We start from the raw sequence: 17,847 nt of genomic DNA, 5'->3' as shown, positions 1-17,847 counted from the left end.
GTTACGTTGACCGAAACGTAAAAGTGTTAGGTGACATTTAGGTAAACGTTTAGGAATAAAAAACAAGGTATTTCAGTTTTGTATGAGGTTTATTTTGTGACGCACTAATAGCGTATTAAAGCCCAAGATATTTACTTTGTACACGTAACCTAATGAGTTCTAAAATAAATACAAAGTCAACAGATTTCTTATCTTTAATTACTTACTAAAACCTTATAAATAAGTAACAAGATACTACCTAACTAACGTGTCGAACTAAAAATGGCATTTCGTTATTTTTACTTCTTCTTTTCTTCGTCGCAATCTTCTTCTTCGTCTTCTTCCTCCTCTTCTTCTTCATACTCTTCTGCCTCCTGCTGTTGCTTTGCTTTGACTGGCTCTAGAAACATTGAATAATAAACTTTAGCCTTATAGGTACCTACCTTCATAATGCTGTATTCTTTCCCACCCATTTTTAAATCCAGTTATTATCTATCCCATTGTGAGCCATTTTTTCTACTGTTACATAATATCATTTTGCAAAGATAAATATATTTTAACCGTGAGGTATGTTAAATTACTTAGGCTACTTAGCTAGAGCAGGTAAAATAGAAATAATAAAGATATAAATAAATAAAAATAATACATACATATTATGTAAGCGACATATTACTTACAATATATACTTGCTTCTACTGCCACCCATAAACTCCGTATTGTTTAGCGTAACTTGGATGTGAGTTTTTGTAAAAGCTATTCATTAAATTATCATACTTTTGGGGAAAAACCTTTTTGTAAGTTTTTGCGTCTAATAATTTAGCGGGATTAGCTGGTAAAGGCAAAACGGAGGGCTTTGTAGGGAACATTGCCTTAAACGAAATTGGTTTAAATTGGTTATAAACGGGATAAACTGGTTGCAAGCGGATTTGTCTGGGTTTTTGTGGTTTAGCCACTTTGGGTTTTGGTGGCGATGGGGTTAGGGCGGGTGTTGGGTCGATGGTGACGACTTCAGTTTCAGGTTCAATTTCGGGTTCAGGTTCGGGTTCTTGTTCAGGTTCAGGATCTAATTCTACAACTTCGTGAATGGGATCTGTTAAATCTGTGACTTCTTGGGAGTGCAAGGGTCTTGTAGCGCTGTACTGCACCGACTGTTCCTGTAGATAGGCGATCGTATCTGGAATACGAAAGGTTCTGCTTCAACGAACCGTTTGCGATTCGTTTTCGAGCCATGAGACAAAGCCATAGGAAAGCACGACTAGCTTTTTTTTTGTTAGACTTTGAAGATGATGAAGAATAGTGAGAAGTGCTAAGAATCAGAATATGATAGCATATAGAGTAAAATGAAAGAGTATGAACGGTGTTAATTTTAATAAGTAAGTATGTTATAAATATGGTGTTATGAAACCTTGTGCATAAAGTTTTAAGTACCTGAGTATGGTTTAATTTGTTAGACTATGACGATAGTTACTATGTAGTTTATAAGATAAAAGAGGAATTTAAAGAGGTGTTAGAAATCAAAATGTGATATCAGTTCAAATAAATTGTTTACCCATGAGCAGTGAGTGTTAATATTAATTTAAAAGTTAAATTAATATGTTAAGAGTTAGTTGTTATGAAACACGTGCGTTAAGTTTTTAATAAGTATAGTACAGGAGGTGTTACTTACCAGGGTTTCCTTGGAACTGGTTTTTACAGTAAAAAGTGTATGTATAATAAATCATAGGTTTATGCAGTGCTGTAGACTGTTCAGTTGTGATATCCGTATAAATAACAATAAATTATTCTTTTAAATAACGATATAATATATTAACAAATAACAGTTAACGGCTATTTCCGCTATCAAATAAAATGCTTTTTGAGTTATAAATTAGCAGTAACAACTTATAACGGAAATACCAATTATTCAAACGCCAAATCAAAGTTATTTTTAATAGAATTTTTTTTACCAATTTTTTAAGTTTCTTTTGCTTTGTGTTTTCGTTGAAAATGGTTGTGATAATTTTGTGTGACCAAGTCATATTGTGTGTGTAAGGTGTTCAGGTGAAGCGGTGGGTTAGTCAGTCAGTTAAGTGAGATGTCAGTCAGTCAGAAGAAATAGTCAAGTAAAGTCAAACTGTCAAGTCAGTCATAGATAAAATTGAAATAAACAGAAGTAACAAAAAAACAATGGTTTATTTTTTCACACTTTCGTCGATGGCTATGGCTTTGCGACATCGCACTTAATTTCTTTTATGTTAGTGTTTTATGGGTGTTGCGTGTAACGTGTAACGCAACGTGTTTTTCAACATGAGTCGTAGCATGTTGCAGCAACAACTCGAGACAAAAGATTGTTAATTATTGTGTCACTGTTGCGTGTTTGTTGTGTTGCATGCTGTGTTACACGTCCCACGTTTCGTTCGCCTTTTGGGCATTACCTTTAACATATTTTGCAGTATAACTATACAGTTACACATATACAAAACGTACTTCTCGTTTCTAAATATAAATAAGCTCTCGTTTTCATTATAAAAAGTATAAAAAAATGTTCAAAAACATAACATTTATCACATATACTCTACAACAACATTTTTTTATTTACAACACAATATTTAGTTAAGATTAGAATAGGATTCGTTGTGAAATAAATATTTTATACTAAAGTATCCTATCCTAATAATAACATAATATTTAAGTTCTGGGATTCACGAACTTTTTTAGTTTATTGATTTTTGATTGGAAAAACTTTAGAGGCGGCTGATAATATGGAAATAAACATAAATGCATTACGTTGTATGGTTTAGAATAAGTCGAAGACAGAAGCAATAAGAAGGAACAATAGAATATAAACAAAATATAAAGATCATAAAACAAATAAACTGAGATAAAAAGATAGGAAAAGATCAATATATGAGAAATACTAAGAATAAAAAGATACACAGAAGAACTCAAATATGGAAAGGGTATATAGGATCAAAAATCAAGAAACAAAAAGAAGTTCATTGAAAAGCAGAACTGACACCTAAAACCTTATTGTTACTAGTGATGGTAGTCCGACTGGAGCGTGTAATACTCCTGGCTTTGGCCCTCCTGCTCTTGGCTTTGGGGGGCTGGAGCCACCTTGTACTCCTCAGGGGCTGTACCTTCGTGAGACGCGTCCTTCTGCTGGCCGAGACCGGCAGCTGCTGCCTTGGCTGCTGCTTCAGCTGCGTTGGCCTGGGCTTGCTGTGCTGCCGCCTGCAAAGATTTTAAGGATTTTATAGATGAAGGTTACGGAAAATGCAAGAAATTAATAGCTAGTTTGGGTTTTGGTCATGGGCATTTTATACAGCAGGAGGCAGAGAAAAGCTGACAGTAATGGAGATGAACTTATACTAGATTTTGAGCTGAAGGCTGTAAGTCAAATGCTAAGCTGAAATAACGCTTTCAGAAGAATCGTTGATAAATTTTACACACGATTTTCGACAAAGTCAATTAAATAAAATATCTCGTCATTTATAAAAAAATGGCTTTTAGAATGAGAGGATTTGTGCTATGGATACCTAGGAAAAACGTGCAAAAGTAGAATATGTTTCAAGAAAAGAAAGTAATGAAATCAGCAAGTTTATTTCGGCATAAAACAGTGAACAAATAGCATCGGTTATCTTCCACTCAGTCTCAGAAGAACATGGAAATTTTAATGTCCTCAAATATGTACGCCCTTGCGTTCTGCTTCGCTTCCTGTTTAGGAAAACGATACTATTATTCTATAGATCTTGGAAATAACTAACTACAGGTATCCTCTACAAAGCATTCTTCTAGTGGTATGCCCAAACTAGTTTAAGAATCAGACCTATAGACTCTGTCCTACACATTTCCAAAGAGAAGCAAAATGTGAAATTCGGAGAAATAATTCTGGTTACAAAAATTGCGGATAGTATATTCAAAGTTATCATCTATAAACAAAACTATTTCTTACCTGAGCCTTTCGCGCCGCCGCTTGCGTAGCCTCAAAGTCGATTCTGACTCCATGGAGCTGTTCTTGCAGGGCGTGGAGCCTCTGTCTAGCAGCTCCCACCATGGCAGTCTGGGCGCCAAGTTCTCCAGCGGCTTGGGAAGCGGCTTCGTTGGCGTTCTCTGAGGTCGCTTGGGCGGCGTTAAGGGCGGCTTGGATTACGTTCACCTGGATAAAAGATAAAGTTAGAATACGATTTGGACAGGGCTTGAAAACTCGCCAATTTTTATGCCTAGCAAAAGATAGTTTAAAAGGCAGATTATGGAAGTACTTCATGCATGAAATTGTGGGTTTACTTGTCAAAAAATCTTTTAATCTTAGCCATTCACGATCATGTTTACTGTCAAGTCTGCAACAGACATGAAATGGTGTCCAGTAAACTTAATGGTGGCCCGGCTCTTCCAGCAGGCATGCATGAGAGAAAGAAATGGAATCAAATCATTCGGAAATAAGTCGAAGACAAAAATGTAATATTTTTTAGATGGTGGTTTCTTTCTTCCCAGTTTCAAGCCCTGGTTGATGTGTGGAAATTGGGGATATCCTTGTTCTTTTACCTAACTGCGTCATTTTCATAGATCAGATTGGCTGGCTTTCTCCAGTGGTGTACTGGATTTGCCGAGGACCATTGATCGTAATTTCTGTAACTGTTAAACGATCCTATCAAGTATAAATATAAAAAAAAATGCTTGCTTAAATGAGAATAGAAAACTTCTACAAAAGTGTGATATTTTCGTAAGTATTTAAAATAACAATTGCATTTCCTGACTTTTCATTACTCAACAAATATAATAAATCACGGTTTATTTCTCTCACGTAAATAATAAAAGTATCAAAGCAACCGATTCAATTGTAAACCTATAAATAGATTCTTACATCCATAACTTCCATTACCAAAAAAACTCTATTCATTTTTTTCTCTATTTCGTGACTATAAGTTGCCAAGCCCTCCATTTCATCCAATGACAATCGATCTAAATTAAACAGTTTTTTCGTTTAGTAACATGATCAAAACATGGCGGCTTACACAATAGTCACAAGGTTCTACGACGGCGAAAGTTTTCCAGTCGAATGACTAATAACTGTAGCCACACGAACAGGAAACTCAATGTTAAGATCAAATGACATCATCAGATCGTCTTTCAGTTTCATTTTCTATCAATAAATACATATGTATTTATGAAGAAAGCATGCAGGAAATTACCGCCATTTTTGCACTTTTTTAATCTGTTATGTCTGCTCTATCAATTTTACGCATAGATGCATCGTTCTACTTTTAAATTACTGTGTATTTTGTTAATGGCAGTTCCGATTTGTTTTTGTTCTTTTTTCGCATTTGATTCGAAAGGCGTAGCCGCGTAGGCGTTTTTGAGGCAATTTTATTCCTTGGGATACAAAAAATAACAAGATTTTCATTGTTATACCCAAGTACAGTTGACTGCCTCCGCAGTGGTGAACCACTCCGCTACCTTTGCGACGGGAGGTCGTGGGTTCGATTCCCACACACATGGAACAATTTATTTGTGCGATTCACAAATAATTGTTTCGGGTCTTGTTGTGCTTTGTGTCCGTTGTTTGTATGTTTGTAAAAGTCCCCGCGACACAAGAGCAATTCTTAGTGCGGGAGTGACTTTTTAAAAGAAAAGAAAGAAAAGTATGCTTTCCGAAACACAGCTAAAGAATTATCCTCAAATCTTGGACCCATCCTTGACTTTGCACGTTTAATACCAATCTATCTAACGATTTGCATTATTATTTTTATTTTTCTGTTACGGGCTAAAGACTATTTGCCTACTAAAATAAAGTAGAGCGTAACATTGGCGACAAATTAAAATATGTTGCAAATAAATAATGGAACTCTCATTTATCTTTTTTGTTTCAACTATTGTTCTTTTAATGGTTTTTTGCACCATGCTTTTTTGCTCGTAACGCCTAATCATGGTGGTTTGTTAGTTTATTTAAAAAGGTAAAGAGGTGAAATTCCGATTACGTTAACAACCGGATATTAGTGAAGTACCTATCAAGTTAGTCAAGAAAAAAAGACCTTTAACATGTTTTGTTATGTGTAGGCCAAAATTGAGCTAATTAATTGAAAAAAAGATTCACCGTGCCGACTAAAATAATCAAGTACAATAAAATGACAGCAAAAGTGTCAAAGCAACTGTCAAATTTCAGCCTGAAAAACTATCTGATACATATTAGAGAAAACCGGACAATTAACTCCAACAGCTTTAATTCATTCGTAATTATTATTTCACACCTATCGTAGTTACATTGCAATGATTATCTGATATTTTTTTTAAGCAGACTAATGTAATCAAAAATGACAATATAATAATATAATATAATCATATCGACTAACTTAAATAGTTTGTAATACACAAAATTACATCATTAAAATTTTAAATTGTCTGGCAATGAACTACGATGCACATTCCAAATATCAACGTTTTTTTTTTGTTAATAGAACATTTTTTTTCTATACAAAGAATTTGCAGGAAATTACGTTTCACGGACCAAATAAGAATGTGTATATAATAGAATGTGTAAGTGAATGCAAATGATGGCACAGAAAAGCATCTGTGTTTATTTATATCATTGTAAAAATCATGTAATGCAATTTCATAGCTATATTTGTAATTCTTTATAACCTTTGACAAACAACAGGAGGTATATTACGTTTGTATCTACAATTGTTATATAATCTCGGACATTTTACGTTATTTTGCGCGGTCCACTGAATTTGTTAATACGCAAATAAAACTGAAATCATCTTGTTATAGTTACAAAATTGGAGTAATTCCTGAACGACTTTTTGCTTACTTAATCTTGCTGGGAAAAATATTATCAAATGTAATGAAACCAATTTAAAAGATTAGTCGAAACTGACTAGGCATAGCACATACGAAACAAAATAGATAAATAAGTACTTATACAAGTTATTTTAATAAAAAGGTTTTGCAACTTTTAAACCGAGGGTCAGCTTCCACACTATTTATTTTTTTAATAATTACGTCAAGTGGAGAGCACTTTTTATATCCACATAATTAAAATGGAATACCAATTGTGTCATGGGTCCGCACTATCTACCATTCTTACTAGTTAAGCTTTATAAAGAAAGATGATTGTAGCTTAACACATGCACTAAACCCTTAAGAACAATAAGTGTAATGTGAAGTACTGTCATAATCCACATTTGAGGCATAACAGTATCAACCACGGCATCAAACAGTGTACAGAACAAATAATATAACAATATTGAACACTTCTATTTCTATCCAAACACACAATATTCTCTTTATGCAATGCGATTAAAATCGGCGTCCGTAAAAAAAGAAACATTGATTGTATCACCCGATCTGTCAAATAGACTAATCTAATAAATCTTTTAAAATAAGACATCGAACCGTCATTTAGTAAATCTTACAGATAATTTCAACACCATTAGATACGGTTCCCGATTGAACGATTTCTTTCCTAAGATATCTTTCGCAAGGTGATTTTTGTGCTAAACTAAATTACTAAACTCCATAGAACGAAAGAAAATCGATTTTGTAGTTACCAAGTGCGAAATTAATATGCTTTTTGTAAACAATCATTGGACACGTATTATTGCAAATGTTTGTCAATTTACTGTAGAATGGATTTTAGTTGTATTGCTAGAGATTTCATTTTGAAATATATTATTATATAGAAATGTTACGATTACTATTTATGATGTAAAAGAAGCTGGAACGGAATTCTGTTATTTATTTCCATTCGCATAAATAACGATGTACAATGAGGATATTATACAATACTTCGATATTATACACTTGAATTGAACCGAAGAATTTATTTGAAAAAGAAATTGACACAAGCTGCGAGAGTGATTTATGCGAATTGAAAAAGCACGGAAGTTACTTAGCTCTACTTAATGCGGAAAGAAATTAGATTTTCTGGGTTAGGTATATTAAAGAAAAGCATATAAGGAAGACGAAATAAGTAAACAACAGCCCAACAAAAAAGTAATGGTGAACAAACGACTACCGATCTGCAATATTTATCAACCACATCACAGGTTGAGCAACGGCCAAATAAAGCCTATAACGTAACCAAACTCTCAATAAACACAATTTAGTTCAATATCAACAATTATTAACCATGATACCACTATCATTTCATTACAATACAATACAAAAAAGAACAACAAACACGAAACAACTCGACCAAACGACTTACGTAACTAATTATAATTGCCTTTCCGATATCTTTCTACAGCCGACTACAAAATACTTTTTCTTATATTTCTGTAAAACTCATTTGTGAACTCGCAACCGTTTACACAACGAGTTTTTTTGTCAACTTTATTTTTATATTTCTTTAGTGCTTAAATTGCGTTACTTTTGCAAAAAAAGGTGTACGGTTTTTTTAATTAGTTCATTGCCAAAATGCTCGTGAATTTGTGACAGTTTACACAATATCTTTTATGAATAATTAGCCGTTTTCGAACAGCCCGTTTGACCGTGACCGCTGAATTTCGCGCATTTTTATGCGTTGTGACAATAGTGGAAATTTACTGGATACGAAGTGTAATGGACCGTGAAATATGATACGATTATAACTGGTTTTTTGTCTTGTTGAAAATCGGTAATGAACGGTTTTGTCTCTCGGTTGATTTATTTGTTTGTTGGTTCGGCATAGTCATTTTATACAGGCACTGGATAAAGAAATTCTAGATTATGACGTGTTTTAAATCATAAGTTTGACTTTATATAACCTTAAAAGGACGATCGTAATCCGCGCATATTTATCATTTATCCTTCTCTCGCGTGAAAACAGATTAAAGCGATTGAAATGAAAAATGGCAAGTTGATAGCCTATATCTTAATAAAGATAAAGGCTTAACATTTATTAAAAGAGAACCGCTAAGCGAACGAAATAGGGGACGTAACACTGACCGCTGGGTAGCTGCACGTGTCAGCTAGTTCACTAATAAATTATTTTTTCCCTAAATGTCCTAAAAACCTCTGTCCGCAACAAAATAAAACCAAACACAATTCCATTTATGGAGCATTGGAGCACACAACACACGTTTTTTTCATTCTAAGCGGAAATAAAACGGCTGTTCGTGTTGTATCACTAATTAATTCATTGAACACTTTCATAATGTATAAAACTAACAATAACTACGTATCTTTGGTGTTCGGATTTTTCCACATTTTGTGGACGAAGACGGACGGATCTTCAAGGGATGCGATGTGATCCCACACCGCTCAATGCTCATACGCAGGTTTTATGTGGACATGTGTTAACATCTTTGAAAAGACATGAAGAAACTAAGTATAAAATGTCTCCAAAGAAAAAAAATATCTAGCTACTAATTGAACCGTCAATGTGGCATAGAATTCGTCACCTATCTTGCAAAATAGTCTCTAAAAAGGGAAGTCAAAAGTGGAGCAGGAGTTTATTAAATTGTTATTCAACATACCTGGTGCATAGCCTGTTGGGCAGCTTGGGCAGCAGCCTGGGCAGCTCTCTTAGCCTGTTGCAGCTGCATCTCTTCTCCTTGCAGAGCCACCTTCGCGTCTCTGACTTGCTGTTCAAGACCTGACAGGATCACTTGCTTTCCAGCCAAAGCTGCTTGGGCAGTCGCACTAGCCTGAGCCGCAGACTGGGCAAGGGTGTTCTTGGCGACGTAAGCAGCTTGGTAGCCGGCGGCTGCTTGGTTTCCGAGAGCAGTCTTAGCTTGGTTAGCAGATCCTACAGCGATGGTCCTAAGTCCAGAGCCTTGGGAGAAGCCTTTCTTCGCGCCGTTGCCTCCGCTGGCTGCAGCTTTCACATCTTGGATGTAAGCGTCATAGTGGCTGGCTGATTCCTGTGGCTCCTGCGCTTGGGGGGCTGTGGCCTGGGCGGAGTGCTGGTCGTAGTCGTATTCGTAGTGAGCGTCGCGGTGGACTGGTGCTGCCAGGGCCAGGGTGCCTGGAAGATGAGGAGAGGTTAATTTGAGATGTGAAAAGATATTATACTTTATTATTGGGATCTAATAACTGCCTGTGTTTTGTTCCAGTTCAAAATACCTTTTGAACTATACGAAAACGTTTTGAACACGATCTTTCAAGTAGTTAGAGGCTTTTTTAAAAAAGAAAAATGTGTGTATGTTCGGAATCTGTTTTTGGATATTACAAATATTTCGAGGTCATTGGACTTTACACAACCAAGCAATATCAAGTGTAGCAGTTTAACAAAAGTCACTAACCTCAAGAATTTCAAGATTAATAAAAATTACTTCACTTGCGTTAAAGTAAGTATCATTTAATTACATACTTATATTGCGCCCACGTGCGATACTGGTTTTCCAAAAAATCAATAATTTCATACGGTAATTGTTTTTTTTAAGAGCATGGTTTATAAAAAGTTGCTAAATTAAAGGAAATATTTCTTCATTTTTTTGCAATACATTTCATGGAATTAAAATCCTTGTGTGTCGAAAATAATTACATTATTTTTTAAATTGCATTTAAAGTAGGTACATTTATAATGACACAACATGAAAAATGTTATTATATTACGAATTATACAATTATTTAAATAAATTATTTTATTTATTATATAGTTATTTTTGTTCATGTTATTACGTACATTCAAATTATAGTTTAATTTTATTTATTATATAACAATTCTAAACAGAATGTTAAGTACATAATAAATATAATAATATAAATGTATTTTAATTATTATGTTTTATTAGGTAAACATTTGTTTTGTAATTACTATCTAGACGTTTGTTTTGTAATGCTTTTTTTTTATAAATGCAAAATTTTAAACGGTATTTAGCTTGCCCTGTTCCTTTTTTGGGTCAAATTTATTACGATCAGTTTCATTATGTCCAGCAAATTGCGAAAATTTGGTCATACTAGTCAAAACACAAGTATACTCTGTATTCCATAACCTTCATAGATAGAGTCACAAACACGGCCACACGCGACCTACTAAAAGTTAAGCGCAAAACCAACGGATTTATGTGCTCTCCGAAGCAATTTCATAGCCGATGAATGTTATAATATGTTCTTAGTGACAATCTCATGAACATTCGTTTGAAATAGGGGATTTATCATGTGATAGAGGGCGAGTCTAATATTGAACCGCAACGCGTAAAGGTATATTCAGCTGAAACTTGGAAACCTTAGGAATTCTCTAGTCTCGGCAATTTAACACTCTATGTCAGAGATAATAAAACAAGTAAGAAAATCTGCAATTTTATAGACACTAACCACTACTTGTGGAATTCTATGAGGGAGGCCTATTTTCGTCAGTGGGCGTTTTCTGCAAGATGATAGAAGCTATCACGCACCACTAACTATTCTATAACACATAACAGTCGTTTACAGTAAAAATAAAACTACTTACTGATAACCCCTTATCCAACAGATTTTTTAGTAAAGTAAAGAAACCATAACAGGTTAACTAATAAGTTATTAGCACTTGTTCATGCGTACAGTGGAATAGCGTGTACTTACACTGTTGCGTGTGGAAGTCGTACTTTACTTCCTAACTAAATACACATGTACCAACCTTTATATAAACCCGATTTAACGTAAATGATTGGTTATTTGAAGATTAGTACAAATTGGGTTAAATCATCTGTTACTTTTTAAGTTTCTTGCAGGCATTTCTTCACTGTTTTATACAATATGTAATAATTGGTGATTTTTGAAATAGAAAAAGAATACTATATCTAAAAAGGGAACCATTTAAAACAGGGCTATTGCGCTATGAACACTTTTCTTTCCCAACTTATGACCCGTTAGATCCCAGATGCGGGACTTAGCATCCTTTTAAGGACTGTTTGAGACAAATTCCAGATATGTAAAAGACATGTTCTCACGTCTTTTTACTATATTAACATGCATAAAATGGACGGACATTTAATAAATAATTCGTTATTATGACATATTTAATAAATTCGATCTGAAGCCTGAGTGACAAGATGACGTTCGGACGGTATTAGAAATTAAATTAGTGATGATTTAGGTTTATCAGAATAATAATAAAGTTAAATAAAGGTTTTATTTAATCAAATTGAAGTCCAAAGCTTTGGTAGATTGAAAAGGAAATTACTTTTTAGGATTTTTGTTCATGCTATTTAGAACATTTTTATCAGAAGTTGTGGTCTAAATTCAGACAAATTGTACTTAATATAAACTAGCATTTTAAAAAAAGTCGTTTTTCCTGCTGCTTATTACACTTTCTCGTACCAGAAGACTTTTAAACATACGCGCGATATTTGTTTGAGACTCGTGTACAATTTGAGCACATTTAGAATTTCAAACAGGCATTTTTTACCATAACAATCAGCCTCCTTAATTCGGTGAATAACTTCTGTATCACTAAGAAAGGTAATAAAACAGTAATAGATGTTTGTTGGTGTGTAAAACGGAAGACATTTGCATACTGCGTGTTTGTTAATTCGTTGAAATTCGTAGTTTTCTAATAACTGTTCTAGTCCACTGTCTAACTGAAACTATTAATTTATTGTTATTATTATTGATGTGATAAATTAATATCAGGTTTATTTATATCGTTTGTATGAAATAGACGACTATTTTAAGTGTGTCTCTTGAAATTTTTCTAAATTTCTCTGTTAAATCCTTGGGCAATTGTGAAAGAAAAATTATGTAAGTTTATTTCTGGAGTTCGGTTTTAGTAAGAATATATTTTTATATTTGTAATTGAACAGCATATAACTATTTTTAAATTAAATAAGTAGGTGAGTAATGCCGTGATAAAAGCATAGAATTTTTCATTTTTAAACATAGGTATTATGATTATTTTATTTATGTTGTTTAGAAAAGTTTAGTAAATAACACTCTTGTGCTATCTGAAACTGTAAAATCTAAACTGTTATAATCACGGACGAAAGTTCATGTAAAAAATTAAAATATGTTCCCAAATGGCTTATTTGGTGCATTAACAATCTAAGTATTTTAAAATTATGGATTATTTGAATTGCTAATTCAATATTAATTTCAGTTCAATTCTAAGTTAAGATATAAATAGGAAAAGGGAAATTTTCTAATCAGCTATGATTGAATGTTATTTTGTTTCTATAATGAAATTATTTTTTCAATCTTTCATTCGAATTAGGTTTTATAAATGTATAAATATAAATATTCAATATTTTATTGTTGAAAAAATATTTGTGAATTAAAATTTTTTGAATGAAATCAATAATAATTAAAATTAACTTACCCATACAAAGTAAAACTGCAAACGTCTTCATTTTCGCTACAGTCGAACTGAAACACACCATAACATTTAAATACCACTTTTATCAAACTACCCCCAAAATTAGCAAAAAAAAGCAAAAAAATCACTAAAAATTCACGAAAAAAAGCAAATTTTAAGCACGATCACTGAATTTAGACTCTACCTTCCAATACTTTCACAAGAGTTTGATATATTTCGGTTTAGGCAGGGGTGAGAGACCCCTTCGCTCGGTGGTTTGTGAGGCAATGTACTGACAGACAGAGTCAACTTGTATTTATAGTGAATGGATGTTGAGCGAAAGACCCGATCGCTTTAGTAATTATATAGAGCTGTTGAACTATTGAAAGGCTGTTTCGTTTGTTTGGGTCAATAGGGAATTTGTTTGGTTCGTAGATTTAAATTTATGCATTTCTTTATCATGATTAGTACTATGTTTAATGCTTTGTTACTATGTTATATCATAACATTGATCTACGTTTAAGACATATTTATTGTGAATATTATTTGAGTAATATTTCAGGGAAACTAACTACGGTGCCTTACAAACTAAAAAAAGACAATATGTTTAACAAAAAACTTTATTTCACCGAGAAAATAAATAAAGGCCAAAATGATAAACAAAATGAATCACGTTAATATCTATTCTCCATTATAATCAAACCAACGACACATGATTCAGATGTAGCATGACGATGATATTAACCATTGCGCCATACTTACTATCAGTGCAAATGTGACGTTACGTATATTTTACCCTTTTTCATCTATGTTAGGTATAGTTCAGTTACATAAATGTAAAAGGCCTACTGTTAAACAGTATATCAGTTCAAAAGGTTTTTACATAATCAACGAATAAGGTATCAATTTAAATTAAATAGCAGTCAATCAGCATAATGTGACAGATGATTTAAGGATTTTAAACATTGTTATTAGCAATTCATACATGTACTATTACATTTTTGTGGGTACCTACAGAAGAAACATAATAATGTATATGTACTAATTTTTGTATTGTTTAAAAAATTAAGAGTATATTTCCTGTTCGGGGAATCAACCCCAAATACAAATACTCGCCTTTTGGAAAATATAGTCAGAAAAGTATATTTTTACAATGATGAGGTATTATCATCTCATTATAAATCTGTAACAGTTGCTACTTGTAATCTCGGTGTGTATAGATAAAAATAAAATTATATCATTGAGTGCAAACTGCACAAGCCGCACAATGACAGCGCTGAAACACTCTGTCACTATGTTTGTCAATCATGTACTGTGCCCGCGGCTTTACTTGCTATGAAACACCAGTACGCCTGGTAAGAAGCATGTTTTATAATGTGATTGAGGAATGAGAGACTAAAGATATTATTAGATCGGGGAAAAAGTCTTTTCTCATTATAGTATGTATGAACATGTATTAAAATCTCTTTGGCTTCAAGAATCACAAATGAGTACACGGTTCATTAGGTTTCTTTCAGTGAGCTCGTGAGGTACGCAAATATCGAGCGTTTTGGTGTAGAGTAAAGATATTATTACACTTTTTCCCCGACCCGATAATATATTGATTTTTTGTAATGTCACGACTATTACATCCAGAAATATGCTTAGCTTGCATTATTAATGTCCATAATAATATGATAATAAGTTCATCTCCTACTGATACCTAATGTGCTGAGTATAATGTATAAACTCGGCACATTACTTACCAAGCATTAGGCTCCTACTGGGAAGTCCATCGACAATCAAGAATACCTTCGGTAACCCAGGGGTCACCGGGGTGGTTACATGCTTTATAATCATTTCACTCGAATACACACGTTACAAACTCGATATGAGCAAAACATTTCAACAATGCCGCTTAAATTAATAACTCTTTTATTTTGTAATTTATAAGAAACTGTGATAATGTACTAATATAACTATACCGTACACCACCATACAGTAAAACCTTTATTAATCTTCAACTGAAATAAACCATACGAATAAAAATAAATATGTATATGCCTATCATAGGACAATTCACACACGGTCATTTGATTCCAAACTAAGCAGAGCTTGTACTATGGTAACCATCACTGATAAACATACTTATATACTTCTAAATACATACATAAATAGATAAACCAATAACGGAAATCCAATTTAAACAAATGCTCATTATTCTTCAAATTTCCTATGAAGACCTCATTAGTCATACAACCTGTTACACAAATAAAATATTCGCCTATTATACGAAATCTAATCATCAGTTCTATAACCGTATTAAACGCTAACAGGATTACATAAATTACTTGAAAATACTTTCAAAATCTGGAATAAATAAAAACTGAAAGATCGTCGCGCGTCAACTGTTATGTCTGAAGATAGAATAAAACAACAATCTAGACCGAATTATTACAAGATTTCTGCCTCGTTACTAGGTTTTTGTCTGAAATTTGGATTTTAGATCTGTAAAACGGTTCCTTGTTAGCTTCGGATAATTATATAAAAGTAAAAAAGCAAATTTTATGATCGTATCTTTTACATAATATGAAATATATCTGCGTTTAGTCATGATTTTAGGATATATATATGTGAACGCAGCAAAAGAAGTTTGCAGGGATCGAAGCAAGTGGCATTCTTTGGTCTCTCCCCACTCCATCGGGGCTTAATTTTATGTATGTATGTATGTGTTACAGAAAGAAGACTAATTAATTTTCTGAATTGTATTTGGGGAAATACCTATTTCGAATATTCATATGATGTATTGGGAAATTCCCAAAAGTCCAGAGATATCTCTACCCGTGGATCAGTCCGATCATATAAAAGAGATTTTCGGGCATGCGATCACAACCTACCCGAGACACTGCAGCCACCAACTCTTTCACCACGGCTGTAGTGTCCCATAATTCCGACCCTATAACCCAGATTCCTATATTACAAAGTCATCAAATAATTTATTCATTAAGGTCAAGTACAGAAACTTCTAATGGTCAAATACAGTAGGCAAATTTACCGCCAGTTTGATAGGTAGGGCCAATAAGAAGAGCGGACAAGAAAAATAATTGCCATAAACACGCATTCCTAACATTGCCCTAATTTCTCCTCAAAATTTCTAGTTACACGTCGGATTTGCAAGGAGGGTTGACGTCAGGCACGCAGCTGACTGTAATACAAATAAAACAGGTAAAAATTCCATTGCTACATGGTTTTAGAAGCAACACATGCTGTACCGACGATACGATACAATATAGTATGGTGATAATAATTGGGGAATTTACCAGGACGGATTATTTTAATCTGTACCTATATAAAATGATCTGTGGGTTAAGCAAATGCGCGGCCAGCCTATAAATGGGTGACCGCATTGAGGTCTTAAAACTGGGCGTCTCCGTGCTTCAGAGGGCACGTCAAAATTCGGTTCCGATTGTTGTCTATTAAGACAAAAGTCGTAAAGCCACGTCAAAGGTCTTCGGGCGGCTTGAACAACTTTGACACTAGGTTCACCACTAACTCTACGACAAGAAGAAAATAATTAGGGAGTATAATAAAATGTCATATCAATATCAAGGTTATTCTACAATGGTGCAGTTGTCCTTATTGATAACATTCTACACCATAGAAGGTTCATTCCCTTGGTCACTTTCAGATTTAAGATAATAATATATTAAAGTATTTATATATCGATCAATTGGTCAAGGGTATAACTTCATTTAGTTTATTTTTTGACAGTAATTTACATTTTGATTATTTCTGATATGACATAGGTTTAATTTATTTATATTTTATTATTATTTGTGTCTTATAAACATATGTATCTACATACTTAATTCTTTCGTTGTGTTTATTACAGACGCAATAATAACATACATAGGTACATATGTATATGTATATAACTATTAATTTAACTATTTGCATGATGACTTGCGATTAAAAAGACAGAAGAGCTATTCTATTAATAAGTAGAAAAATCTCTATTTGTCTATTTGTTGCTCATTTATGACTAAACAACTAGGCTAGTTTTCACGAAATGTAGGCTAAGTGAGGGTTTATAACAAGTAGTGCGGAGAGACAGGTTATATTTCTCCAAATTCAAGCCTTTATTTCGTAAAAATGTAATTTTACAAAAATAGTTTTTTAGCTTCGTGCAAAATTTTATAAAACTAATTCAATCCTTAAGATATTGATTTCACAAAATATCAATTCCATTATAAATTTTATAACTAAATGAAATATTATATTATTTCACAAAGGCTTTTATTGCGATATTGAACCTATTACCCTCGGGCTACGTCGCCTCTCACCATGTCGTCATTTAATACAAAGGAATAAATAAAAAACTCTTTATGTAATACAATTACAATTTTAATTGTTCGTTTTCAGTCTAGATTTTAGTCTGAACTGTGGTGTAAACGCATGATGACATTTCTTCTAAAATATCTTATTGTTGCTCAATAAATAGATCTTAGTCTATTTAACTCTACCGGTTCAATAGATTATACAATAATATATTTAGAATTGCTAAATAATAAAATAGGTTTTAATACAACACTCATTTTAACATTAAATAAATATAACATACTACTTATGACAGAATTTTCATACAAAGCTTTCCTTCCCTTTTTTATCCCCTTGGGGATATATAGAATTAATTAAAATCCTTAATCTAAACGGAT

The 17,847-nt window shown here is 33.2% G+C and overlaps 1 protein-coding gene across 1 annotated transcript; it reads right to left on the bottom strand.

Moving 5' to 3' along the window:
• Positions 1 to 2,132: 2,132 nt before the first annotated feature.
• LOC142982235 (uncharacterized) lies at positions 2,133 to 13,468 on the bottom strand. The gene is made up of 5 exons (XM_076128640.1): positions 13,359 to 13,468; positions 13,178 to 13,224; positions 9,417 to 9,907; positions 3,914 to 4,117; positions 2,133 to 3,192 (listed from the first exon to the last, which is right to left on the bottom strand). Exons 2-5 carry the CDS (start codon positions 13,206 to 13,208, stop codon positions 2,995 to 2,997), a joined length of 924 nt encoding a protein of 307 aa, XP_075984755.1. The 5' UTR covers positions 13,209 to 13,224; positions 13,359 to 13,468; the 3' UTR covers positions 2,133 to 2,994.
• Positions 13,469 to 17,847: the final 4,379 nt, after the last annotated feature.

The sequence above is a fragment of the Anticarsia gemmatalis genome, chromosome 21, assembly GCF_050436995.1.
Source record: "Anticarsia gemmatalis isolate Benzon Research Colony breed Stoneville strain chromosome 21, ilAntGemm2 primary, whole genome shotgun sequence".
In the NCBI taxonomy this organism is placed as follows: domain Eukaryota; kingdom Metazoa; phylum Arthropoda; class Insecta; order Lepidoptera; family Erebidae; genus Anticarsia; species Anticarsia gemmatalis.
The sequence above is the reverse complement of the archived record's forward strand: the minus strand, read 5'-3'. Positions and strand labels throughout refer to the sequence as shown.